General features: G+C 35.0%; 1 protein-coding gene across 6 annotated transcripts in view; it reads right to left on the reverse strand.

The window, feature by feature from the left end:
* LOC143234288 (uncharacterized) overlaps positions 1-27722 on the reverse strand; it is a 218350-nt gene that overhangs the window by 135380 nt on the left and 55248 nt on the right. For 3 of the 6 annotated variants that reach the window (XR_013018578.1, XM_076471534.1, XM_076471535.1), the window contains exon 2: positions 17980-18194. Coding sequence is in view for 2 of the 6 variants with exons in the window: in XM_076471534.1 (XP_076327649.1) it covers positions 17980-18194 (215 nt within the window). In the remaining 4 variants the exon portion in view is untranslated. Of the gene's footprint in view, positions 1-17016; positions 18195-27722 lie in introns of those variants that run through there. The other 3 variants (XR_013018582.1, XR_013018580.1, XR_013018579.1) reach the window with 2 other exon arrangements.

Below are 27722 nucleotides of genomic sequence, written 5' to 3' on the forward strand. Positions count from 1 at the left end.
TGCAAAATGTGGTATACCGAAAAGATACCAATGGTTTTAAATTTAAAGACAAAATTAAAGAAACAGTAAAAACTAATGACTTAACACAGTTATAACTGTATGACTGGAGTCGAATAAAGAATCAGCACTGATGTTTATGTACAAGGGTTCTTGGAAAACAGATGGAAACGAATGAGAAAGAACTAGAATTGGCATTAATATTGTAAATGTAATTCAAAACTAAGCAAAATATGCAACATTGCGTAAGCACATATACTAGATGGCGCCACTTACCCAGGACTTTCAGAAAATAGGAAAGTAGAGAGTTGAAAATTTCATTTACGACTTTCTCTCATGTACAAACGATCTCGAAGGATGATGGGAAATAAAGTTAACAGCCTGTCTATAATATTAGGGAATATCATAACGAAGAGGGAAGGAATCACTTCCACGTTGCTTGTATGAGTAGGAACATCCACCCATTTCACCTGTGGAAACGGCAGCATGTGACACCTCTTCACCTACTTATTTTTCGGCTACATGCGCTCTTCCAACAAATATAATCACGAACTACTTTTAACGTAGTGATACTAAACATTACTAGTCTTTTAAACTTGAAAAACCGGCCAGTCTACCGACAAAACTCGAAACTTTACCCATAATTCAAACAATAGACAGTGTCAAAGAATGTTAAAAAACCCAACAAAACCGGTGATAAAGTCTCTAAGCCATAATATCATTATTACAAACTCGTTCGGCCCGGCATGGCCAAGCGTATTAAGGCGCGCGACTCGTAATCTGAGGGTCACGGGTTCGCATCCCCGTCGCGCCAAACATGCTCGCCCTTTCAGCCATGGGGGCGTTATAATGTGACGGTCAATCCCACTATTCGTTGGTAAAAGATTAGCCCAAGAGTTGGCGGTGGGTGGTGATGACTAGCTGCCTTCCCTCTAGTCTTACACTACTAAATGAGGGTCGGCTAGCACAGATAGCTCTCGAGTAGCTTTGTGCGAAATTAAAAAACAAACAAACTCGTTTAGTGAAATAACCAATAAGTGACGAAGCCTTGAAACTCGCTGGTTTTTGTTACATATTGTTAATAAACGGCTTCAATGTTTATTTAGTTCAGTAGCTTTATTATTGTGCTATGGAATATTAATTTCCGAATAATTTTGAAATAAAGTCACTTCAATGTGTGATATGGCAAGTCCTTCTTCACATGTGAGTCATCTGATGTAAATGGTTACAACAAATAACGTAAAACCCACGCAGTTTTACTCGTAACAAAACACAAAAGAATAAATCAAGTAATGACGAATAATTTTAAAAACCAAACGTTCAAACTACTTGTGATTAAAGGAAATTCACGAGACACATTTTTAAAGAAAATTCAATATGTTCGTGGTACTCTAAGTAATTTTTCTAGCATCTCTCTCGTAAGTACATTAGCTTAGAGCTTTGTTATTTCCATAGACATACTAGCTTATATGCAAAGCTGAATATCGTCTTATGGGTAATACATGAGCTTTGTTACATTGATAATTTTCTAGTCAGAGAGTAAATAAGTGATGAAATACTGCTATATGGACACTGACAGTCTAGGAGCATATCATATTATTAAATAACACAATAACCGTAACGTATAGCTAATATGTCTGAATATTTCAAATAAAACAGACATGAGAATATACCTAGTAATAAGTGAAATAATAACAAAAGGTAGTAATAAAAGTAACAGGTTTTTGTTGTATAATAGAAGCTTTATTTTACACGATGGGCAAATATTTTAATACGAGGAACACAAACAACTGTATTTCGGCCATGATTTAAGCAGCTGAAATACAAATATATAAACTACGATTTATTTTTTTATCGTCATCAGATGCTAAGAAATATGTCACAATGTATTCTACAGCGAATGAAACCTAACGATCATTATAGGCACTTCTCTATTACTGATTGATTTTAACTATCTAACTAATAAACTAATCTACTCGTAGTCTGAGGGTCGCGGGTTCGAATCCCCCTCACATAAAAATGCTCGTTCTTTCCACCGTGGAGGTGTTATGACGTGACGGTCAATCCCACTATTCGTTGGTTAAAGAGTAGCTCAAGAGTTGGCGGTGGGTTGTGATCAATAGGTTCCTTCCCTCTGGTCTTACACTATAAAATTAGGGACGGCTAGCGCAGATAGCCCTTGTGTAGCTTTGCGCGAAATTAAAAAACAAACAAACAAACAATAAACTAATAATAAAATTTGCCGTTGGATTAACTGGATTAAACTATCATAATCGCCGCCATACAAACCAGCATTTTCCAACAACTTTTATCCTGTTTTGCATCTGTTTCTACTGGATGCATTAGGGTCTCAACAACAGATCGATCAACAGATATTTGACGTAAGACACCAACATAGTTGGTTCTGTTGACGCTTCCAGTTTAGTGTAGCTTCGGACGTAAGTATTCATACAAACATCTCGTTTGTGTTTATTTTACAACTATAACTATATTCCAGTTGTCTTCCCACTACTTCAACCACATCCCTTACTGACGTCGCAGAGCTATTTTTGTTCCCAATCTAAGCCAATCCTGGTTTACTTTTCTTGTGGTTTAACGCAAAAGCCATTTCCTTTCAACATATTCTTATGTGTACTATATATGTATATATATATATATGTTCTTAGAGGAAAACAGATGTTGTTGTCACGTTCTGTTTTACAAGAAAGCTGAAATTAGATACATAAAATCGATCCAGGTAGTACGTTAGTTTTCAAAGAGGGCTATGTGTATTATTGAAACACACTGTAACTAACTACACGAACTCCAAAAAAAAATTAATGAATTGTTTTGGTTTAAAAGATGTCATGAGTGAACTCTAAACTTCCAATCTGACGACCTCTGTGTGTGTATGTGTGGACAGATGCGAAATAACAAGAGATATATTGCTTTGACGTAAGGTAAAATCGTCAATCTAAATATTTTGGCTTGTTTTGAATTTCGCGCAAAGCTGCATGAGGGCTATCTGCGCTAGTCCTCCCTAATTTTGCAGTGTAAGACTAGAGCTAGTTATCACCATCCACCGCCAACTCTTGGGCTACTCTTTCACTAACGAATAATGAGATTGACAGTCACATTATAACATATCCACGGCTGAAAGGGCAAGCATCTTTGGTGTGTCAGGGATTTGAACCCGCGACCCTCATATTACGAGTCAAGTGCTTTGTGCTTAACCACCTGTCCATGCCGGGGCCCCTCAATATAAACATGTTGTATGCTTACATTTAAACAGCAGAAGAGCGATAATAAATGTTATCTTATTCTCTGTAAATACAGTTTTTTACCCTAACTTAAACAATAATAACAAACTCAAGAAAAAAGGAACTATTTTAGAATTTCTAAAAACCGTATGAAATATGAATTTAGTTGATTAGTGCGCAAATATCCAGGTGATAGTTTGAAGGCTCTCAGAGCTTGTGTGTTTTTCTTATAGCAAAGCCACAGCGGGCTATCTGCTCAGCCCACCGAGGGGAATCGAACCGCTGATTTTAGCGTTGTAAATCCGGAGACATACCGCTGTACTAGCGGGGGGCCTCTCAGAGATTAATTATTAAAAATTTTATGGGCGGGAAAAGTCGTCCTTATAGTTTTATGAACCTAATTGAAGAATTTTATCTTTAATGATTTCTGAGTATAGAAGTATCATTTTCTCACGTTTCAAACCTCTCGTGCAAGCGCTGAAAGAATACAAATGAATTATCAAAATAGCTGTATAGATTTTATTTGTTGTTTAGAGCAAAGCTACACAATAGGTTATTTGTACTGAGCTCGTCAAGGGTATCGAAAATCGGTTTTTAGACTTACCGCTGAGCTACTGGAGAAATGTTGAGCTCACTTCCGTCGAACCGTGGATTTTATGATGCTGCAGTTGCATTTGTTTGCTATCTTAACATAATAAACTTTTAACCAAATTAAAAACAAGCATAAGCTAAAGAAACATAATGACTCACAGTATATAAGGTACTTGGAATAATTGTGTCAATATAATAAAAAGATTGATATATGATTCAAACATTACGGGACTGCTGGTCTTCTATTGAACGAAAATTAATTGTATCAGAATACAGCCACGTGTTGTCCAAACTAGAACTGGATATTATCCAACCAAATATACAGTACCACACTAGCGCAATTATTACGCAGGCATGAGCAATCCATTTCAAGTTCGAAGTATGAAAGCGCTCGATTCTCACGACAGAAATGTCACACGAAAACCGTGTAGCACCTCCACATGACAGGGAGATGATAAATTTCATGTTTGAGAATGAACTACATGGAAACTCTGATAACATTGATATTAGAAAATTTAGTGGTAAAAGCCCTAAACTCTTCAAATTTGTGTTATGTAACTCTTTACGTGATATACGACAATTTCGTTCAGAATTTGCTAACTGTAACCACATGCGCAAATGTTACCTTTAACAGAGTAAGATACACATTTACATGAAGTTGTCTTAATTCGTCTGTGGTTGATTAAAAATACCGTTTAAAAGTGTGTGAGTGTTTTTTTTTATAGCAAAGTCACATCAGGCTATCTCCTGAGTCCATCAAGGAGAATCGAACCCCTGATTTTAGCGTTGTAAGTTCGTAGACTTACCGCTGTACCAACGAGGGACCTGTTTAAAATGAGAAAAAACAAACGGGAAACCGAGACGTATATCATACTTCATACAGTTAGACGAACAATGCTTTTTATTGATGAATCCAAATTTATATTGTTTAACAATGTGTGTGGGCTGCATTCTAACCAATAGTGTTAGAAAGCCACGAAACATTGATGGCACCCTGACTGCCGATAGGCACAAACTGGTTTTTATCTGTGATGCCGTTCCCTTAGATTCATCTTTCAACAACAACAAAACTAAAGTGTTACAAAATATGCAACAAATATGGCAAAAGGATATCTGGAATTTGAAAAGACTGATGAAAGACTCACAACCATGACTTTTTACAGCTCATGTGGAAACTTGAAACATTTAAAAGCGTAAAAAACATGACTGAACTGAAGGAAGTAATCAGTACAAAATGCTGATGGCTGAATGCGTTACATTAAAGCAGTTTTGGATATTCAAATCAGAAAATCACGTGGAAACCTCAGCCGATATAAAGTCGTGGCGGAAGGCATGTATCAGAACTATATTTCGATACTTTATGACGTTTAGGGTAGTGTGATTCCATCACAGACTGATCGCTATTGTAAACGATATGCAATAACTTACTCTAATCTATTCATATACTCAAATTATAAATATGTATTAAGAACAAGGATTTAGAATATTGAAGGCGTAGATACTGTTTGTGTTTAATATCATTGTAAAGCGAATGAATGTGGATCAACTTGGTTACAAGGATCATCTAGAAAGCGACTTGTAAAAAGTCATACTCCAACGTGCGGTGTCTCGTAACATGTGAGTACCCAGGATAAAGTTTTCAATCATTACTTTTTCATCCACTGAATATCTCAAGCAGCTAGAGAATGAAATTGGTGTTCAGTTCACTAACACTAATTTAATAGGGATACTGGTTATGTCATCGGCTGCAGCACTTAAGGATTTCAGTGCAATCAGACTTAAAATGGGCACCGAGAAACAGTCTTTCTCGTTCATCAGATGGATTAAAAAATATTAAGAAAAGGGTATGTGCTTTGGAGATGACAATCTTACGACAATGTCTTTTGCAATAAAAACTACGTTGCAGGAATATGTCAAGATGCTGAGCTATCAGATAAATACAGCATGACATAATGTGAGCCATGAACTGTAATGATACTGTGACGTTCCATTCGCAATATGAGGGTCGCGAAAGCGAATCTCCCGCTATACCAAACATGCTCGCCCTTTCAGCTGTGAAAGTATTTTAATTTTACGGTAAATCCCACTATTTGTTGGTAAAAGAGTAGCCCAAGAGTTGGCGGTGGGTGGTGACGACTAGCTGCCTTCCCTCTAATCTTGCACTGCTAAATTAGGGACGGGTAGCGCAGATAGGGCTAGCGTAGCTTTGCGCGAAATTTCAAAGAAACAAACAAACACAGACGAGAAAGATGTACTACATGTTAAACACAGAGCTGATCCATGAACCATGAAAAGTAAATCCTAGCTGTCAAACGCTGTCATCTTGTCTGAATAATTCACGAACATTACACTACTAACTTACATAGAATTTATGTAAAGCTCAAAGCTAATATTTAGTAGCTTTTCTAATGTAAATATACGGCATCAGTATCGGAATAGGAAGAACTAGATAAAGGACCCAAAGAGCTGAATTAATTTTATAAGATTGAAAAGATTCTCTGTCAAGAGAAATTTAAAACAAAGTTGTACGTTTGTGTCGCATAGAAATCAAGAATTGTGTGAGTTTTTCTTCATTATTTTTATTATTGAATAAACATATTAGAATATTATTTGAGTGAAATAATATTTACTTTAGAAATACACTAAAACTACAGTGAATAAAATTCACGATTTCTATGGAGACGTCTGAGTTCGTCATGGGCTTAGTGATAGAAAAAAAATACTGCTTTTTTTAGATAGCAGATGTATTTCAGCGACCGAAAACAATTTTGGTTGAGGGATGTCAAGCTAGAGATTGTGGTTTGTTTGTGTATAGATAATTCGGCTTAGGAAAGGATCGTCATGGTGTAGGTCAGTAGCTGCAATTACCTAGTACAGCCTCTATCAGGCGTGATTTATAATACCTTTTACTAAATAAAAAAATAATAGCTTAAAATTATCTCTGTTCACTTCGTATAGCAAATGAGGAAAAACAAAATAAGGGTTTTTTTTTAACATCTGAACCGTTCTTTAAACAAAATTCAAATCGTATGTCTTTAGGTTTGGCTTGGAAACGTTCCATTGTTTATCAGATAGTTTAGTAGAGTCTTTGTCTGCTTTCGAATTTTGATTTTGATTAAGCGATGCCATTTCCTTCTTCTGATAAGAATTTCGACCAGTTAGGGTTAATAATGTTTTCGTAGACTTATTTTATCATTCGTTGTTTTACTTAATTTTTTGAAACGAATTAAGCACAGCTATGAAAAAAAATCCCAAAATCACAAAGACAGATTCTTAGTAGAAGCGAAAATAAATCTGTTAGAAATTATATTTGGAAGTTTGTTTTAACATTGCTAAGAGATGTAGAAAGTAATAGACAACGTCTGGTGTTAAAATCAAAGGAATGCTGTTCTCTGAAAGGTTTGTTTGTTTGTTTTGGAATTTCGCACAAAGCTACTCGAGGGCTATCTGTGATAGCCGTCCCTAATTTAGCAGTGTAAGACTAGAGGGAAGGCAGCTAGTCATCACCACCCACCGCCAACTCTTGGGCTACTCTTTTACCAACGAATAGTGGGATTGACCGTAACATTATACGCCCCCACGGCTGGGAGGGCGAGCATGTTTAGCGAGTCGCACGCCTTACGCGCTTGGCCATGCCAGACCTCTCTGAAAGAAAATCGATCACAAACAAAAATTTCCCAGGTTAAAAGCAGGTCATCAGTGGCACTATAACAAATAGTTAAATCTCGATTACGCAACATTTTTAAAGCAAGTAAAACTTATATTAAACTATCCATTGAGATACAAAACAATAAAATAGTTTCAATGAAAAAAGCTATTTCAAATTATTTCCACAAAATCGTTAAAGCAATGAAAGCTCATATTAAATCACTAATCAAGTTACAAAAGAATAAAACAGTCTCCAATTATTTCTGCCAGCAAGAAATAAAATCTGAAGTCCAACATTTCCATAACGTGTGATAAATCTCATTAGTTGCAGTCTGTAAATGTTTAATTAACACTCAGATTTTCCTAATCTTACTTTCTGGAAACAAAGATGTGTTCTTAGGACAGACTTGAATAAGTTTACACACAGTTTACAAGAGCGTAACACAAAACAGTTAGTCTTATTTAGAGTCTGTGTGATCTAACTCCAGATTCTAAAACACATGTACTACAAAATGCGAAGCTAAGTTTCATTAAAAGTTGTTCGTATATTCGAAAATTCTGTAAACATGATATTTGATTTAATTATCTGACTTAACATTAAAACTTCATCAAGTTTCGTATATTTTTATTAATAGTGTATTGTTCGATCATGTCATGATAGAGATAACGAATCTTTCACATACACAGACATTTCTGCTCTCTGAAGTTTTTATTTCTAAAACAGTTTTAAAATAGGTAATTTTTAGTTTCCTGTGATCAACTGGCTTGTGTTCGATTTGACATTTAATATTCCCCCTGCGGTGGGAAAACTGGAAGTTTACGGATTTACAATGTTAAAATTCGGGGTTCGATTACCAGTGGTGGACACGGCAAATAACCCGATGTGAGTTTGTATTCTAAAGACGGCTGGTATTGGTATTAGCATTTTAATTAAAATAAAGTACAGAACAACGTTTTGGCCTTCTTAGGTCGTTTTTATGTTAACTAAGAGAGTTTGTGACTTTGCTCTAAAACATCCATTTAATAATGTTGTTTAATTATTCATAACGTGGCAAATGTAGGATTATTAACTATTTTACATTCCTTTAAATGTGAAAGATGAACTAGTAAAAGATTAAGTTAGAAACAAAGTCTGTACAGAGCCCCAAGGCACGTTATTATATATATATATGTCACACTTTCCATTACATTGTTCAATCTTTATGAAGTATAATAGCCTTAACTAATGATATATTGTGAATCTATAACTTAGCCTAGCAGGCTGGTTATAGTAATTATATTGTTGCAAATGTCATAAAATGTAATTGCAAAAGATGTCTTACATGTCCTGTTCTAAGGACTGATAGACGGTGCACACCCATCCCTATGTGGGTCCTACTTCTGCAGTCACCTCCAAAACCTAGGATACATTTTATAATCTCATATTGTAGCTTATACTCTAGAATCTTTTCAGTTGATGCAGCGTTTTTGTTTCGGCTTGTTTTTGAGTTGAAATAACAAATAACCAGTAATAATAATAATAAAATCAATGTAAAGCGGCATTACAGGCTAGTGTGCCCACCATCATCTGTTAAACAGCGGTAATGTCTTGGTTTTATATTAGCACTATAGTAGTTAATATAATAAATTCCAAATGCGATAATAAATCCTTATTCGATATTCGTCTCAAATTACCACTTTTACTTCTGACAGTTCTCTTGTGCTCCCAATGTTACAATTCCATGTCATTACCGACTGCTATTTCATTATTTAAACACACAAGGAAAAAATAATGTAAAAGCACTTATTTGAACAATATGCTAACAACGCAAGCATCAGACATCAAAGGATTCATTTTGGACTAATATGAAACAAACCTAAAAACGAGATTCCTTTAACGATACCGAATCCCTTACAAATCCTAAGGACTTTAGCACATTTCACTAATGAAGTAGGTACCGAATAAAAACTGAAAAAAAAAAGAGGCAAAGACATCTGATGTATCAAACATGAACTTAGAAAAAAAATGAAATAATTAGAAAACTAGATTAAACAATCAGGCGCTCGTTCTGATTAGGTAAGCTCGTCCAAAGAAAAGAATGAAATAGTAGATTTGAACGTCTTTAATAATTGATTGTTGGTAATGACTAATGGTGGTTGAGCGCGAACGAAGACAGAGAACCCAGGATTTAATTCGTGATAAACTTTTTAAAAACTTACATGAGACTTTTAGACTTTTTTTTAATTCTAATATTCGTGCAAAAAAAGAATTCGACCTATCGCAATTCTATTACTAAGCTTTATAATCATGCTTTCCCTGTGAAGATTTACGTTATTATTATTAGTAAAATTTAAATCCTGCTCGCCTATCGCTACACACACTTAGCTACAAATTTCTAAACTTTTAAAACCAGTTAATCCAACGGCAAATTTTATTATTAGTTTATTGTTTGTTTGTTTGTTTTTTAATTTCGCGCAAAGCTACACAAGGGCTATCTGCGCTAGCCGTCCCTAATTTTATAGTGTAAGGCCAGAGGGAAGGAACCTATTGATCACAACCCACCGCCAACTCTTGAGCTACTCTTTAACCAACGAATAGTGGGATTGACCGTCACGTCATAACACCTCCACGGTGGAAAGAACGAGCATTTTTATGTGAGGGGGATTCGAACCCGCGACCCTCAGACTACGAGTCGATTAGTTTATTAGTTAGATAGTTAAAATCAATCAGTAATAAAGAAGTGCCTATACTGAAATATCTTAAGAAACTGAGTGTGTTTTGTAACAGGCTAGTACTTTAATTGTTTTCTAAGGATATCATTGTACATCTAAAGGTACTTATAATACTTTAATTGTTTTCTAAGGATATCATTTTACATCTACAGGTACTTATAATACTTTAATTGTTTTCTAAGGATATCATTGTACATCTAAAGGTACTTATAATACTTTAATTGTTTTCTAAGGATATCATTGTGCATCTACAGGTACTTATAATACTTTAATTATTTTCTAAGGATATCATTGTACATCTACAGGTACTTATAATACTTTAATTATTTTCTAAGGATTTCATTGTACATCTACAGGTACTTATGATACTTTAATTATTTTCTAAGGATATCATTGTACATCTACAGGTACTTATAATACTTTAATTATTTTCTAGGGTTATCTTTTTTAATTTATTTTTGTGATTCTCAATCCTGTAATCAACAATATGATGGAAACACATGCATCTTAATACTTAATACGAGAATAGTTTAGAAACTTGACTTCTATAAAACTATGTGGCCGATAATTCTAGGTTTAAGTTGGAAATATATAACATATGGATAAGTACTTTCATTTGTCGTAATTTCAAACTGTACTCCATTCTCCCTGACTTACAAATGAGACTTCATAAAGTCCCAAATAATTTTAAAGTATAGTATTTTCGTATCTTCGCTTAAACCACTCTTATGAACCCGCTATTCCATTCTTAAAAAGAAGTTATATGACATTTGTTTCAATAATGTTTGCAAGAATGTATATCGAGATCAAATTTGGATGTTAATACAAGTGACGTATTCATTGAACAAAACATAAATTTTTAATGATAAAAATATTATTCCTGTACTAATGGCTGAGTCGAGCTACGTTTCGGAACTTCCTATTTATATAGTTTTTAATTTTCTTACATGCAGAGCAGGTATTAAGACTCGGATTTTAACGTCATAACTATTCAGACGTATCAATGAGCTACGGAGGGCAACAGAAACGATAGCCCTATCGAGTGCTAAAGGTTTGTTTCAGATGAGTTTAATGACAGTTTCATTTCAGTTTCATTCTTCTCAATAAAAGCGGCTCGTCGTGGCCCAGTGATTAAGGCACTTCACTCGTAATTTGAAGGTCACGGGTTCGAGTCCCCGTCACACCAAACATGCTCACCCTTTCAGCCGTGGAGTCGTTATAAAGTGACATGTCAATCCCACTATTCGTTGGCAAAAGAGCAGTCCAAGAGTTGGCGGTGGGTGGTACTGATTAGCTGCCTTCCCTCTAGTCTTACATTACTGTTCGTTGGTAAAAGAGTGACCCAAGAGTTGGCGGTGAGTGGTAATGACTAGCTGCCTTCGCTGTAGTCTTACACTACTACATTAGGAACGGCTAGCGCAGATAGCCCTCGTGTAGCTGTGCGCGAAATTCAAGACAAACCGAACCTAATAAAACCAGTTAAACAGATATTTCAGCTACATTTATGTATTTATGAAAAGAGGAAGATAAAGAGTTACTTTCCACTTAATCACGCCCTACATAATCTTATCTTTGGGGCGTAATGTTACTCTTTGACTATTTTGTGACGATCCCCTCTTTAAAATCCCAGTTTGAAATACTTTCGTCAATCAATCACAAAAAAAACTTTGACTAGAATGTAGCAGAATACGTTTTTTTTACCTCCTTGACAACAAGAGAGTTTTTTATCTTCATCATTTCAAGCAGACGATGAATTTTGGTATCTGAAAAGAACTCAAAATCAAGTCAGGTGGGATTGACTAGTACATTTTTCGTCAACCAGGTGCTGATTCCACAGGTATTTCATAAACGAGTTTTGTTTTGGTTTAGTCGTTGTAGCTGCTCTCAGATAAATAACAAAAATATAATCAAAGTGTTTTAAAATGAACATTAGTAAAAAGTATAGAGTAACAGGTGTTAGGTGGTAATATTAACGAAGGTATCAAGATGAACTTCATTTGAGCATTAAGAAGACATTGTTAGTGGTACATCTCATGTCATATCTAAAATCAGAACCAGTACTAATTTGTGTTGTTGTTGTAATAAAGAGCTGACGTTGAGAAATAAAAAAACCAACAAGTAAACGACTTTCTAATTTCGACCATAAAAAAACCTTATTAGAGAGAGATGAATGTAATGAGGTCCTGAGGTTGTCGTTTGCTATAAACTCGGAAAATTTAGTGTTACGAAAAAAGGAAAACGTTATTTTAAGACGTGTTTCTTTTATTCAAACTTCCAACACAACCAAAATTCGTCACGAGTTATTTCAAAGTGAGTTATGAGAAGATAATTTGCTTTGATAGTTTTTCCTGTATAATAAAATAACATTAAACTCTAAATAGATCGCTTAGATTTCTCTCGAACTTGTTCCCCGTTGAGACAAGGGTAAGCCTACGGATTTGCAACGCTAAAATCAGGGGTTTGATTCCCTTTGGTGGACACAGCAAATAGCTCGATGTGGCTTTGCTATAAGAAAAACATACACATCCACTCTAGAGCTTAAAACGAGCAAACACATATAGTATTTTCCAAAACCTAACATTATATTATTAGCCAGGCCAGGTAGTTTACGTTCTTGGGTTCACCGTAACTTTTAATATCTACTAGTAAAAAAAAATAAACAAAATAAGTAAGACAAGTTTCTAGTGAGTAACATCACGTCATTATGTTCTCATGGTCCATTGGCCACTTAAGTAGCAGAAGGAAAGTATAATTAACTATTGGGTACGGTAAGGAAATTCAGTTTATGTACTCAGGTCATGATATCGTAGAAAAATACTGAATAAATAAACATTTGATTCCATGTTGCTAGTATAATTCAGGCTTAAATACAGACGAAACATTTAAAGCTTTAGTAAGCCCGTTTCCTTTACAGGCAAATCCATTACTACCCAAATTATCTGAATAAATCCCCGTTTTTCTGTGACTCAGGGGTAAGATTCAGATTTTACAACTCTAGAATTCAGGGTTATGTCCCCGCAGCGGACGATATACTATTGTACATCTATGCTCTAAAACAGTTATTCAACATTATTTTTGTCTTAGGTGATAAAATGTTCCATGTTATTATGCTTTAATTGAGACGAATTTGATTTGCAGTATTATATCTGTATATTCATATCAGCTTTGGATTTTTCAGACACGCCATTTAAATAATATTGATGTTTCGAGAAATAATAGGTCAATAATATTAACTATGATATTCCACAAAGATACACAAATGCACAAATCTACTTAGAAATTCCATGAGCTTATAATAGTATTCCCTTTTAGCTTGGGATTTTTCTTAAAGATTTTACACTAAGACATGTAATGAATACATCATGTCATCTTTAAAAATATACGAATCCTATGCTGTATATTCATTTGTTTCACGAGGAGTTTAGCACGGATCAAAGCACAGGTCCTGTTTTGTTTGTTTGTTTGTTTGTTTAGAATTAAGCACAAAGCTACACAATGGGCTATCTGTGTTCTGCCCACCACGGGTATTGAAACCCGGTTTTTAGCGGTGTGAGTCCGCAGACATTTCGCTGTGTAACTAGGGGCCAGCATAGGTTCTTCTTATTCCAATTGTGGAATCCCATCTGCATATGTTTGTCAATTTATAGTCCCAAGTAATCTTTATCCAATATTTAAAAAAAAATATGTTACCACTTTCGGTAGTTCTATTGGATACTGTTATTTTAGCTCAGAGTGAACGTTTAACTTTTATGAGTTGGTTTGTTTTAAATTTCGCGCAAAGCTACACGAGGGCTATCTTCGCTAGCCGTCCCTAATTTACCAGTGTAAGACAAGAGGGAAGGCAGCTAGTCATCACCACCCACTGCCAATTCTTGGGCTATTCTTTTACCAACGAATAGTGGGATTGATAGTCACATTATAACGTTCCTACGGCTGAAATGGCGAACATGTGACGGGGATTCAAACCCGCAACGCTCGGATTACGAGTAGAGTGCCTTAACCACCTGGCCATGCCGGGGCCCATTCAAGATTTGGTTTTCTGTTCAAAAGATGAACGTATTTTTAATTTCGCTTTATTTTTAAATCCCGTTGATTACTTAACCACCAGTTTGGAAAAAGCACTGGGCATTAAGATATAATCATTCATAGTTTCAATAAAGTGAAAAACATACGTTTGTGAATGACCCATTTTATTCAACATCAGTAACTCGAACCCCTCTCTTACAGAACGTTCACACTAACTACATTTATTTCTTTTGTACCCACTGGATGGAAGCTGTCCCTATACACATTTTGCTGGAGGATTTGTTTAATGTTTCTTTCCTGGCGTCACAAACTAAATAATCTATTTGAAACCGTTCTCAGCTATAAAGGTAATGTAAATCGGGGTTCGCAGCCCTACTTTTGTATGCAAAAAAGAAAACAAACTCCCACAAGGAATTTCGTAAAAAATATCCTTTATTGAATTATGTTCCTTTCCATGTTTCAACCTAAAGATGTAACAGTCATGTGTTTACAAAACTTTCTTTATGTAACCAGCAAATTGGCTGTCTACATTTAAGCACTCCATGAGTCTCAGATGGGTTTTCTGGCATTTTTGTATTTCTCTAACACACTACAGAGAAAACAGGTAAACAATACAGCAACGGTATTTTTTTTTCCCTGGGGCTAAATCTTTAAATTATCCATGGTCGTTTTCCTAACGCAAAAAGCACTCCAGATGTGTATCATTAACTTCCGCATCAGCCTTTATTTAGATGAATTGGTTTTGTTCTCTTGGGAATGTAATTTCTGTCAGGTTTCATTCTAAGCAACCAGAGGAAACAAGCTGCGTAATTTCAGATAAGACTTAGAAGCAGCTTAAAAGTCTGTTGTGTTTATATTCCCTAAGTTCATTCTGAAACTGAAGAGCTTTTCTCGCCAGGGTAAATATGGTGAGTTTTATCTAAAAATACAAACTTGACGTTTGTTTGTTTACTCGCTGAAACGACTTAAGATATTAAGCCGTGACCTGAGGCAATAGTGAATATTTTGTTTAATGTTTTGTGAACAGGAACTTAAGTTGAGGTTATGTGTTTATTTTATTTTTATTTTCTGCATATTAATTTCCAAAATGTTAATCGCAATAAAGTTTTGAAATCAAAACCAGTTATTTATTTCATTCTGAGAGCTCTTATCTGTAATACAACTCTTCTGTTTATAACTCAGACAAGAGTTTTCGTTTGAACTTTTATAGTCGCGAATAATAAATAGAAATCTAGGTCGTGATAGTAAAATTTAGTTTAATTCGTAAATGTTTAGTTGAAAAATCTTCTAGCAATGAATTTAAATCAAGTTTTAAACACTGGATGTCAATGCATTAGGTAACAATGAAAACACTGGAGGTCAATGCATTAAGTAACAACGACGTTTTTGACAATGGTTCTAAGACTTTATATCTCTAAATTATTACATTACTTCAAAAATATTTTGCTTATAACACCATAGAAATTCCATTCTGGAAAAACTGTTAATAGCTAGGAGCATGAAACGTAGAAATTAAGAAAAATACATTCGTTGTATACACCTAAATATACAAAATTAGGGTGAAAAGGTCCATATATTTTCAGAAGATTAAGAGATAAAGCAGTACATGTATTAAAGTGTCAAAAATAAATTTTGTGGGGAAATGCCAATTAAAACAAATCATTCAATATGGATAAGGTTTATATCTGGAAAAAGCCTAACTCGTCAGGATGGTGTCGCATTGATTTCTAAAGATAATATTGACCTTAAGAAGGAAACGTATCGCTGGTTTTCACACGTAGATCTACGTTTTCCAAACAAAAAAAGACGTTTATGTGTAAAGTATATCTAATGCAAAAAACAACAACACCTTAGATGTGAAGAAAAAAAGATATAAATAAAATAAAAAGCTGAACGTGTAACTCAAGGGAATCCAACGAAAGTTGAGCCAAACTGGTAGTTACACTTATAGCATTTATACAAACGTTACAGCAAATTTCATTCATCAATTAGCCAGGCTGCATTTTTTGTTGAACTTTGAGCATAGTGGTGTGTAAAATGAAATTACGTGGACTATTTGCTGTAAAGTTTTTTATCAGTGCTATAAGTGTAGTTACCAGCTTGTCCACCATTTTGATTTCATTTCTTCAAGTCATCACACTCAATCCTTTTTCTGTCCGCAACGTTTCTCACAGCTAAGGTGTTTTTGATTACATATCATGATTTTTTGTCAATACATGCCAATAAACTACAACAAGTAAGAAAGTGAGTTTCGATAGTGGACAATATTATTATCAGGATCATAACAGTATTATTCGGAACAGACCTATGTTTTACAAAAGCAGCCATGTTCTTTAAAATGTATGGTGGTAGTTTTTCATTTATAAAACAGTGTCAAGAATATCATTTATAGTCACGCCATGGAATCTAGGTTTAACGTTTTCTGTCATCATCCACATGCACCCAAGACAGCCGTATCAAGGTCATTATTTACACTAATTGCTTAAACTAATGTCACGACACACTAAATGCTGTTTAGTTAGAATTTTGCCAAATTGAGTAAATTTGTCCTCAAAATTGGCAATAAATAATGCATAATAACCGTCAACCCATGCGATTCTTTTGAAGAATTGATCTAGAAACTGTTAATCTAGTTAACTTGGTCTAACCAACGCTTGTGTATCTACACCTTTTTTCACCCTGTAATTCTGCTGCTTTTAATCAGTCGTCTTTATTTCAAATGATAAAAACTTTTACGTAAAGTTGTGGTAAAAATGTTAGCTCACGTGACTTTTTGCGTAGACAAGTAATAAAGGTTTATCAGTGTACTAAATTTAAAAAAATAAATTCTCAAAGTTAAGCATGTTTTCTTTCAAATAAATTTCTGTACATTTGGTTATCTGAACTTTGGTGAGAATGAAAAAATATTCAACCAAAATTGGAGACTTTATGTCGCGTGTATATCTTAACGAATTGCCTTGGAACGTGGTAAGTGAAGTAAGAGTCCAGTAGAACACGTTCGCTGTCTGATAATGTCTGATAGCTTAGATTACTACAGTCCGAGCTACAGAAAATGGAAAATCGTTAAATTATTCCCCTTGTTAATTAATAACAGTGTATCCTGCAGGGTGTTCCGGTCGCACGAAACACTACCATGTGTCTTCAAGTAGAAACACATAGGCTAAACTAACATAAATTCGTTAGTAAAACTGTTTGCTTGTTTTTGAATTTCGCACAAAGCGTCTCGAGGGCTATTTGTGCTAGCCGTCCCTAATTTAGCAGTGTAAGACTGGAGGGAAGGCAGCTAGTCATCACCACCACCGCCAACTCTTGGGGAACTCTTTTATCAACGAATAGTGGGATTGACCGTCACATTATAACGCCCCCACGGCTGAAAGGGTGAGCATGTTTGGCTCGATGAGAATGCGAACCCGCGACCCTCGGTTTACGAGTCGTACGCCTTAACATGCTTGACCATGCCGGGCCTAGTAAAACTGATTTAAAAAAAGGATACATGTCAATTACGAAAGAAATAATTATAATATGAAACTCAAGATGTGAAATACCTTATGAGATATAAGATACATATGTTTTCAAATATATTTTCACAAGACAGACACATAAAATACAAGCTGTTTTCAAGAGCTAAAGTTCTGTTAACAAAATATCATTCTGCACAAATGTATTAAGGGATTAAATAGACATCAAAAACGAGTCCTTCGTATTAAAGCATATTAAAAGCTCTAGACACATCCTTTAAGTACACAGATTAAATAGATATTCGTACCTGCTCGATTTCTTAGCATTAAACAGACATTCGTCAAGAAGGAATAAGTGTACTTGAACGAAGGAAGCAAACTTTCGTCAGGAGAGACCGTGAAGGAGAACGAAGGAAGCAGCGATGCATGTACTGGACTGAGATACTTTTGTTTTGTTTCAAATCTTGAGTTTTTGGTCACCATGGCAACAGTGGCATCCTTGTGACCAGCTCGTTCGTCATATCTAAAAAAAATGTACGGTGTTTTATAAAAAAAACAACAACAATGAAAATTACTGTTCTGAGACTTTATACAAGCAACACAATACGTCTCTATATGTTCATGTCAATCAAAATACTTTTATAAATATTATGTGACGAGTTAGCAACTATAAGACAACGACAATAAAAACTACTTTTTATTTCTACTTAATAAAGACGTACGTACGATATAAAGTGTAAACGTATCTTGTGATAAAGTAGGATTAGTACAATTAGACAGCTGTACGATGTATCAAAGTCCTGTAACATTAGTAAAATGACAATGTCATACTGTCTGTCAAAATTCTGTAGTGCCAGTAAAATGACAATGTCATACTGTCTGTCAAAATTCTGTAGTGTCAGTCAAATGACAAGGTTATACTGTCTGTCAAAGTTATGTAGTGCCAGTCAAATGACAAGGTTATACTGTCTGTCAAAGTTATGTAGTGCCAGTCAAATGACAAGGTTATACTGTCTGTCAAAATTCTGTAGTGTCAGTCAAATGACAAGGTTATACTGTCTGTCAAAGTTCCGTAGTGTCAGTCAAATGACAAGGTTATACTGTCTGTCAAAATTCTGTAGTGTCAGTCAAATGACAAGGTTATACTGTCTGTCAAAGTTATGTAGTGCCAGTCAAATGACAAGGTTATACTGTCTGTCAAAATTCTGTAGTGTCAGTCAAATGACAAGGTCATACTGTCTGTCAAAGTTCCGTAGTGTCAGTCAAATGACAAGGTTATACTGTCTGTCAACGTCCTGTAACATCAGTTAAATGACAAGGTAATTTTGTGTATCAAAGTCCTGTAGCATCAGTCAAATGACAAGGTTATACTGTCTGTCAAAGTCCTGTAGCATCAGTCAAATGACAAGGTAATTTTGTCTATCAAAGTCCTGCAGCATCAGTCAAATGACAAGGTTATACTGTCTGTCAAAGTCCTGTAGCATCAGTCAAATGACAAGGTAATTTTGTCTATCAAAGTCCTGCAGCATCAGTCAAATGACAAGGTAATTTTGTCTATCAAAGTTCCGTAGTGTCAGTCAAATGACAAGGTTATATTGTTTTTCAGTTCTTTAGGGTCAGTGGAATGACAAGGATTATACTGTCTGTCAATGTTCTGTAGATACAATATATTCTATTTATTATACGTCTTGTAACATCACATTGTACATGCTATATAATGTCAAAGTACTTTAGAATCAGAATATACTGTCCATCAAAGTACTGTATGGACCATACTATGACAGAGGTACACTGTTTATTAAAATCCTCTAGGATCAGTTCTATGAGATGGTCATACTGTGTATAAGTCTTTTAACTAACGTAACAGTAAAAAACTGTGTATTTGGTTTGATTTTGAATTTCGTGCAAAGCTGCACGAGGGCTATCTGTGTTAGCCATCCCTAATTTAGCAGTGCGAGACTAGAGGGAAGGCAGCTGGTCACCACCACCCACCGCCAAATCTTGGGCTACTCTTTCACCAACAAGACCGTCACATATAACGCCTCCACGGCTGAAAGAGCGAGCATGTTTGATGTGACGAGGATTCGAGCCCGTGACCCTCGGATTACGAGTCGAATGCCTTAACCACCTGGCCATGCCGGGCCCTGTACTGTGTACCAAAGTTCTCTGTTATCAACATAGTGAAAACAGCATACTGTCCATCAGAATCCTTTGAGTTTGCAGGTTACCGAATAACTTATGCTGTCAGTTGGTTTTAATCTGTTTAATTAATTTTACATAATTACTATTATCTGTGTAAATCATCTTTAGTAATATCTGTTTTTACTAAATGTATACACACACACACACACGTTTTAATATGTTCATGTATAATGTGATACACACTTACTTCCAAATGAATATATTAATATTGGATGGCCCGGCATGGCCAAGCGCGTTAAGGCGTGCGACTCGTAATCTGAGGGTCGCGGGTTCGCATCCCCGTCGCGCCAAACATGCTCGCCCTTTCAGCCATGGGGGCGTTATAATGTTACGGTCAATCCCACTATTCGTTGGTAAAAGAGTAGCCCAAGAGTTGGCGGTGGGTGGTGATGACTAACTGCCTTCCCTCCAGTCTTACACTGCTAAATTAGGGACGGCTAGCACAGATAGATCTCGAGTAGCTTTGAGCGAAATTCAAAAATAAACAAAACAAATATTGATGTATTGTATTTAATAATAATACAGAGTATATCCCATGTAGTGTCCAGTAACAACAGTTTTGTTGCATAAACCAGTAAAGGGAATCTAAATACAAACTGGTAATGAAAGAGCACCTGTGTCTTATAAGCTGTAATTATGGTGAATATGGACGGGTTTAAAACATTTAACGTACGTGGAAGTTTAAAGTTTAGCTTGTTTTCTAGGTTTCTTGCAGTTTACTTTTCTTAAATCTGTAAATGTGTTAGTTTATCGTTTTATATGTTTGAAAGGGTTACGTATTTCATTGCCTTTACCTTATTTAAGCGTTTATACATAAAGTATCTTGTTGCTTTTTTATCTGAATTTAGAGTCATTTTCAGACGGTTAAAATGCGGCTATCTGGTTACAAAGTCCACGTATGGTACGACGGATACACGTGATAGCTCTGTGTGGCTTTGCTCTAAAACAAATAAACAAATCATGAAACGTTTCACACGATGCTTCCTTCTAAGACTTACTTGGGCCGTATAATAAGTGATGGGAAAATTATATATACACACACACGTATATATAATTCACTTTTGAGCTACTACATTATATACATGGATATTTAGTTTAAATAATTTTACAATGCATGTATGTTCCTTTGTTGTTTACCACCCAGTTACATAAGTTATATGTGCTCCGTCTATCTTAGGTATGGAAACCAGTTGTTAACGTCATAGGACTTCAGACACCCGGGAGAGGTGCTGAAATCTAAGTTCTGTGCTGACTAGTCGAACAGTTGTCAAAACAATCACGTGCTCGAGTGTGTTTAGAAAGAGTCGTCACTCATTTTTCAACTCAAAGGCGGGAATCAATCCCAACTGAATGAGTAAATAATCAATCCCATGAAACAACGATGAAAAACCAATGCTAAGCATCGTTATCTGGATATAAAGACAAGATACGAGAAGAAAGCCAACAGTGGAATAGTTTGGGTAATCAGTTTAATATTAGCTTTCTGTCATAATATTTAAGAGTCGAACTCCTGTGGTTCTAGCTTGTAACTCCTAATTCCTTGAAATAAATATATATATAAACAAATAGAGAAAGTAGCAGACTGAAAATAATTACATAATAGTTTATTTCGTTATTGTGATGTTATTGTTGTCCCACTTCAATAAGATAGATGTTTGGTAATATTTACTAACTGAAGTATTTATTTGTTTTTGAATTTCACGCAAAGCTACACGAGGGCTATCTGCGCTAGTAGTCCATAAATTTAGCAGCGTAAGACTAGAGGGAAGGCAGCTAGTCATCACCACCCACCGCCAACTTTTGGGCTACTCTTATCGAAGAATAGTTGGATTGATCGTCACATTATAATACTCCCACGTATGAAAGGGCAAGCATATTTCGTGCGACGGGGATTCGAACCCGCGACCCTCAGATTACAACTCGAACGCCTTAACCCACCTGGCCATATAGGGCCATCTAAATGAAGTAAGAATCTCCACAAATTAGTATATTAGAATACACGCTGTAAGAGTTAACACCCTGCCAATTTTTTTTTTTTTTTTTGCATTCAAAAAATATTCTTGTTTAACCCTACTTCATACATATAATTCCACTCATTTGATGTCATTTAAATATAAATAGCTTGCGATTATAAATCCTCTCTGAAACCTTAAATTTACAAATCCATTAAGAAGGATGCATTGCCACACAACTAACAAATAATTTATTTCAAGAACTCTGGGTCTATGAGGCGTAGAGACAACAGGAAGAATCATATAGAGAGAAGGCAAAGATATACATATAGTAGCAATAACAAAATGATAAGGTCCTTTGATTAAAAAGTTTGTTGTTTTTTTAACTTAAGCACAAAGCTACACGATGAACTGTCTGTACTCTGACCACGATGTGAATCGAAACCATGTTTTTTGCATAGCAAGTCTGCAGACATACCGCTGTGCTAGTGGGAGAAAGCAACAAATAGAAAGAAAGTTTGTTTGTTTATAGTTGAGCATAAATCTATATTATTGGATGTCTGTGCTCTGCTCATAAGGAGTATCGACACCCGGTTTTTTAACGGTATAAGTACACAGACTCACTGCTGTGTCTTTGGGGGCTTATTAGAACGACGAAGTACATGAAGTTACAAATCTTACGATAGAAGCAACCAGCAAAGTCGTAAGATAACATTTGTAAGGTAATATTTTCTTTAATTTGTAACAGTGGATAAAAAAGTAGCCATTGTTGTAAAACAATAATGGAAGCCATTAACTCAATCTTTATAAAAAGTAGCCATTGTGGTAAAACAGTATGGAGCCAGTAACTCGATATCTACAAAAAGTAATCATTGTTGTAAAACAGTAATGGAAGCCATTAACTCAATCTTTATAAAAAATTAGCTATTGTTGTAAAACAATAATGGAGCCGGTAACTCGATATGTACAAAAAGTAGCCATTGTTGTAAAACAATAATGGAAGCCAGTAACTCGAACTTCATAAAAAATAGCCATTGTTGCAAAACAGTAATGGAGCCAGTAACTCGATATCTACAAAAAAAGTGACTCGTGTTTCTGCATGCAGTATAAAAGTAAAATAATGATTTTGAGAACAGAAGAAAGTTGAATTGTATCCTTAATGACCACTATGTACTGATGTTTAAACACGTAGCTGGTGGATAACAGTAAAAGAACGTTTTGACATCTACCATGTGTGTCGTATTCCAGGCGGCCTGATAAGTTACGATATTGGCGATAGAACTCATCGGTTCTGGATATAAAAGATATAGTGTTGTTAATCTTTGCTTTTGTTAGTTTGGTTTTTTAATTTTGCACAAAGTTACACAATGGCTATCTGCGCTATCCGCCCTTACTTCTGCAGTTTAAGACGAGAAGGAAAGCAGCTAGTCATTCCCACCTATCGCCAATTGTTGGGCTACTCTTTTATCAATCAATAGTGAGATTGATCGTAACACTATAAAGCCCCCAAGACTGAAAGGGTGAGCATGTTTGGTGTGACTCTCAGATTACGAGTCGAGTGCCTTAACCACCTGGTCATGGCAGGCCTCAGCAAAGAATAGTATATAATAATGTGTGAACCACACTATGTCTGATATAATCAATGTCGACAAGACCAGAACTCTTCAGTCACATGAACAACGACTATTTCGGTGTAAATAGATTAATAATAAATGTAAGTATCCTTAAGTTGAAACTTTTGCAAGGCAGCATAGTATTATTACACAGTCTTGAAAGTATAAAAAACAACAACATTATTTTACACACACACACATGTATATATATATTATATTAGATGTTTGATCGTATTATTAATAACAATAAACAAAGAAAAGAGAGAGAGAGGTTTCTTTTTTGAATTTCGCGCACTACGCGCGGGTTATTTGTGCTAGTCGTCCCTAACTTCGTATTGTAACTCGAGGGAAGGCAGCTATTGAAGATCAAAACTTGATGTATGCTAACACTTTTTTGGAGCGAAGACTTAATTACATAATGATCTTAGAACCGAAACTCTTGACTGAATTCGACAACACAACCGTTTGAAACAACCCGTTCTTTCTGGAAAGTGTACCATGACACAGTACCTACTCCACTGTTTCTGTTCGGTTTCGAGAACGTGCTGGTTTTCTATTTAATAGAGTCGTCCAGAGTATATTTACTTATTTTTAAGTCCTATGTTTCGAAATGTTCGTCGAGTGTTCTGTTAGTTCTTTGAGATTCGCAAAAGGTACATTATTTGGTTTTTCTTACAAATATGTTCCTTAAAAGCAATTAGATCTTGCGTTGGATTTACTTACTGAAAGAAAACGTAGAATTCAGTTTTGCTATTTTTATATGATTTGCACAAATCACCCAGTGGGTCAGTAGTAAGTTTACATAGTTACAACACTTAAAAATTCTGGGTTTGGTTCTCCGTGGTAAACAGAACGCATGTAGCCTATTATATAGTTTAGTGCTAAAGTAAACAAACAAAAGAAATATCCAAAACGTCGTATTATAAAATACAACAACGTATGTCACTTTTTAACTCTCTTTATAGAAATGGTGTTACTATAGATACAATTTGTATATTATATATTTCTCTACACCATATTTCTAAAGTATATGAATTTTCAGTTGGTGTTGAGTATGTGAAACAGAGAATACATTTCGCTATAACCTGAATATCAGATGTGCTAAGAGAACGTGGTGATCTTAATTTGAAGAAGGCCCGGCATGGCCAAAGTGTTAAGGCGTTCGACTCGAAATCCAAAGGTTGCGGGTTCGAATCGCCGTCGCGCCAAACATGCTCGCCCTTTCAGCCGTGGGGGCGTTATAATGTGACGGTCAATCCCACTATTTGTTGGACTAGAGTTCCCTCTAGTCTTACACTGCTAAATTAAGGACGGCTAGCGCAGATAGCCCTCGAGTAGCTTTGCGCGAAATTTAAAAAACAAAAAAAAGATAATCTGAAGATGTACAACACACAAGTTCGTATTGTGAAAACCTAGTTAATGTACACGTAAGTAACATTAGAAAAATAGCATTAGAGATGACAATGAAACAGTGAAGTAAAAAACAAGACCAAAGAGTCAGAAGCGACAGAAATGTGCAACCTATAATATTAGATCATTTAATATATGGGAAATCTATAAGAATGTATTGTTGGTAGTTTCATTGTTTTGGACATCTAACAATTATTTTTCTTCATTTTTTTTTCATTCGTAATAACGTTCAATTTTTTATATACTACCGGCCATTACTAAACTAAACGTCTTGCAAGATCATCTGTTCGTGTTAATAAGAGCTATTAATTGATTCATTACTACAATGTGCAAACTGTACGTTTAATTATGAGAAGTATAATATTACCTTCTCGTAGGAATCTTCGAATTGTTCTACCTACCTTTGTCTGAAATCATTCAACAAAATCCACTACTATCCCAACTCGTTTAAGTCACTGTCTCATCATGTTAAGGTTTGGATTGAGTAAGATGTTGTAGTTAGGCTTAAAGTCAATGACTCCTTTACCATATACTCCACCAATAACTTTACTACAACTTGGAAGCTAATAAGTGAAAAGCACGTGCTGTTTTGGACCTCATAATTTTCTCTAACAGGGGGAGATGTGGATCCTGCACTTAACTAAAGCATATATTTTCTCGTAAATTTTATTTCAGCCGAAATATCTATCTCACGTCTGTTAAAACAACCACAATATACACCAGGAAAGTCACCGTTTCTGAAGTCTCATCAGTTGCACACAGTGCTTAATAAAATTACAGGTAACCATTCCATACTGACGCACAGAAAGTATGGATATGTATATATTCTATGTGTTATTTCTTCAGAGCAATTAAACATTTTCCCAATTAACGTTCCAGACAAATTTCTTTGGAACCCCCTCTCCTCCCGCTACTTGTCAAGTCTTCCCGTTTTTTTCTTGTTGTTAATAAATTATTCACCACCTAACAAGGAGAGAGAAACGCCTATCCAATTTCATAGCTTGTATAATAATACGCCAGATATGTTCGAGACAAGAAGGTAGTTGTTAGTTAGGAGACGTATCAGGTAAAACAACAAACTAGATAATGACGTCACAACTGAAATAAACGTCAGACAAAGAACAAACGAATTACAGCCTTACAATCTTCGCGCGACGACACAGACTACAACCCTATAATGTATGTACAACGACACGGAGTTCAGTCCTGCAATCTTTGCAAAACGCTACATGCTACAACTCTATAATGTTTGCACAACGACTCGGACAACAGCCCAACAATTTTCGCACAACGACACAGATTACATGCTTCCGGTCTTTGCGCAACGATACAGATTACAACTCTACAATCTTTGCACAACGACACAGATTACAGCCCCACAATCTTTGCACAACGACGTGGATTTCAGTCCTACAATCTTCGCAAAACACCACAGACTGCAACCCTATAATGTTTGCGTAACGACACGGATTACAGCCCTATAATCTTTGTATAGCGAATGTTGGTTGGTATTTGGAATATCTTTGTGGTGTTTTTGATGTAACTGGAAATTAAGTTGCTGAAGAAGTGACCTTTATTCGTGCGTGGCTGATGCTTTCCTGAACAAAGAAATTTAAATGCGATAACTTGTCATCATTTTACCTGCGTTTGTGTTTTTCTTTATTAACAAAAGGATATTAAATATAGAATTTTTTGTACCGATAGAGTTTTATCACATTCCCAAGAAATACCAGAGGCAGTGTATAACCAGTTTGCTTTTATAAAATACCAGAGGCAGTGTATAACCAGTTTGCTTTTATAAAATACCAGAGGCAGTGTATAACCAGTTTGCTTTTATAAAATACCAGAGGCAGTGTAATACTAGTTTGCTTTTATAAAATACCAGAGGCAGTGTATAACCAGTTTGCTTTTATACATAAGTGTTTAGCATGTTTGGACAGAACTTGTTAGCATGGAAACTTAAATCGAATTTATTTGCTGTTTTAAAACCAAATCTACTGGATAGTAAATTATACTGTATAGGTTGCAGTTACAAACTCTTTATCAGATGGAAACAAGGGAACAACTAGTGACTCAGTTTTTATGTTAACATTAATTACAAAGAAGAGAATAAAGTATATCGCAACAGCATTAAGTGTTTTCATTGTAAACACTCCGTAAATTTGTTTATGTGTTTAATATGCACTACAACAGGGGTGAAATATTATGATAAATACATATTGAAAACAGTGAGAAAAAATTTTGATTTAAATCACTTAATGATGTGGATTTGTGAAACGTGGATGCATAAAACATTATGGATGTATAAAATATTATTATAAAACATTACTACATTGTTGTATAAAATATTATTATAAAACATAACTACATTGTTGTATAACGTATTACTGTATGGATACATAAAACATTGCTGTGTAGACGTATCAAATATTATTATAAAACATTACTACAGTATTACATAAAATATTACTGAATGGACAGATAAAACATTGCTGTATAGACGTATAAAATATTATTTTAAAACATTACTACATTGTTGTATAAAATACTACTGTATGGATGCATAAAACATTGTTGTATAAACAAATAAAATATTAATATAAAACATTTCTATACTGATGTTTAGAATATTACTGGGTGGATGTATAAAACATTGCTGTATAGATGAATAAAATATTACTACATTCCTGTATAAAATATTATTATATGGATGTGTAAAACATTGCTGTATAGACGAATAAAATATTACTACATTCCTGTATAAAATATTATTGCATGGATGTGTAAAACATTGCTGTATAGAAGAATAAAATATTACTACATTCCTGTATAAAATATTATTGTATGGATGTGTAAAACATTGCTGTATAGAAT

The sequence above is a fragment of the Tachypleus tridentatus genome, chromosome 12 (assembly GCF_004210375.1).
Source record: "Tachypleus tridentatus isolate NWPU-2018 chromosome 12, ASM421037v1, whole genome shotgun sequence".
Lineage (NCBI taxonomy): Eukaryota > Metazoa > Arthropoda > Merostomata > Xiphosura > Limulidae > Tachypleus > Tachypleus tridentatus.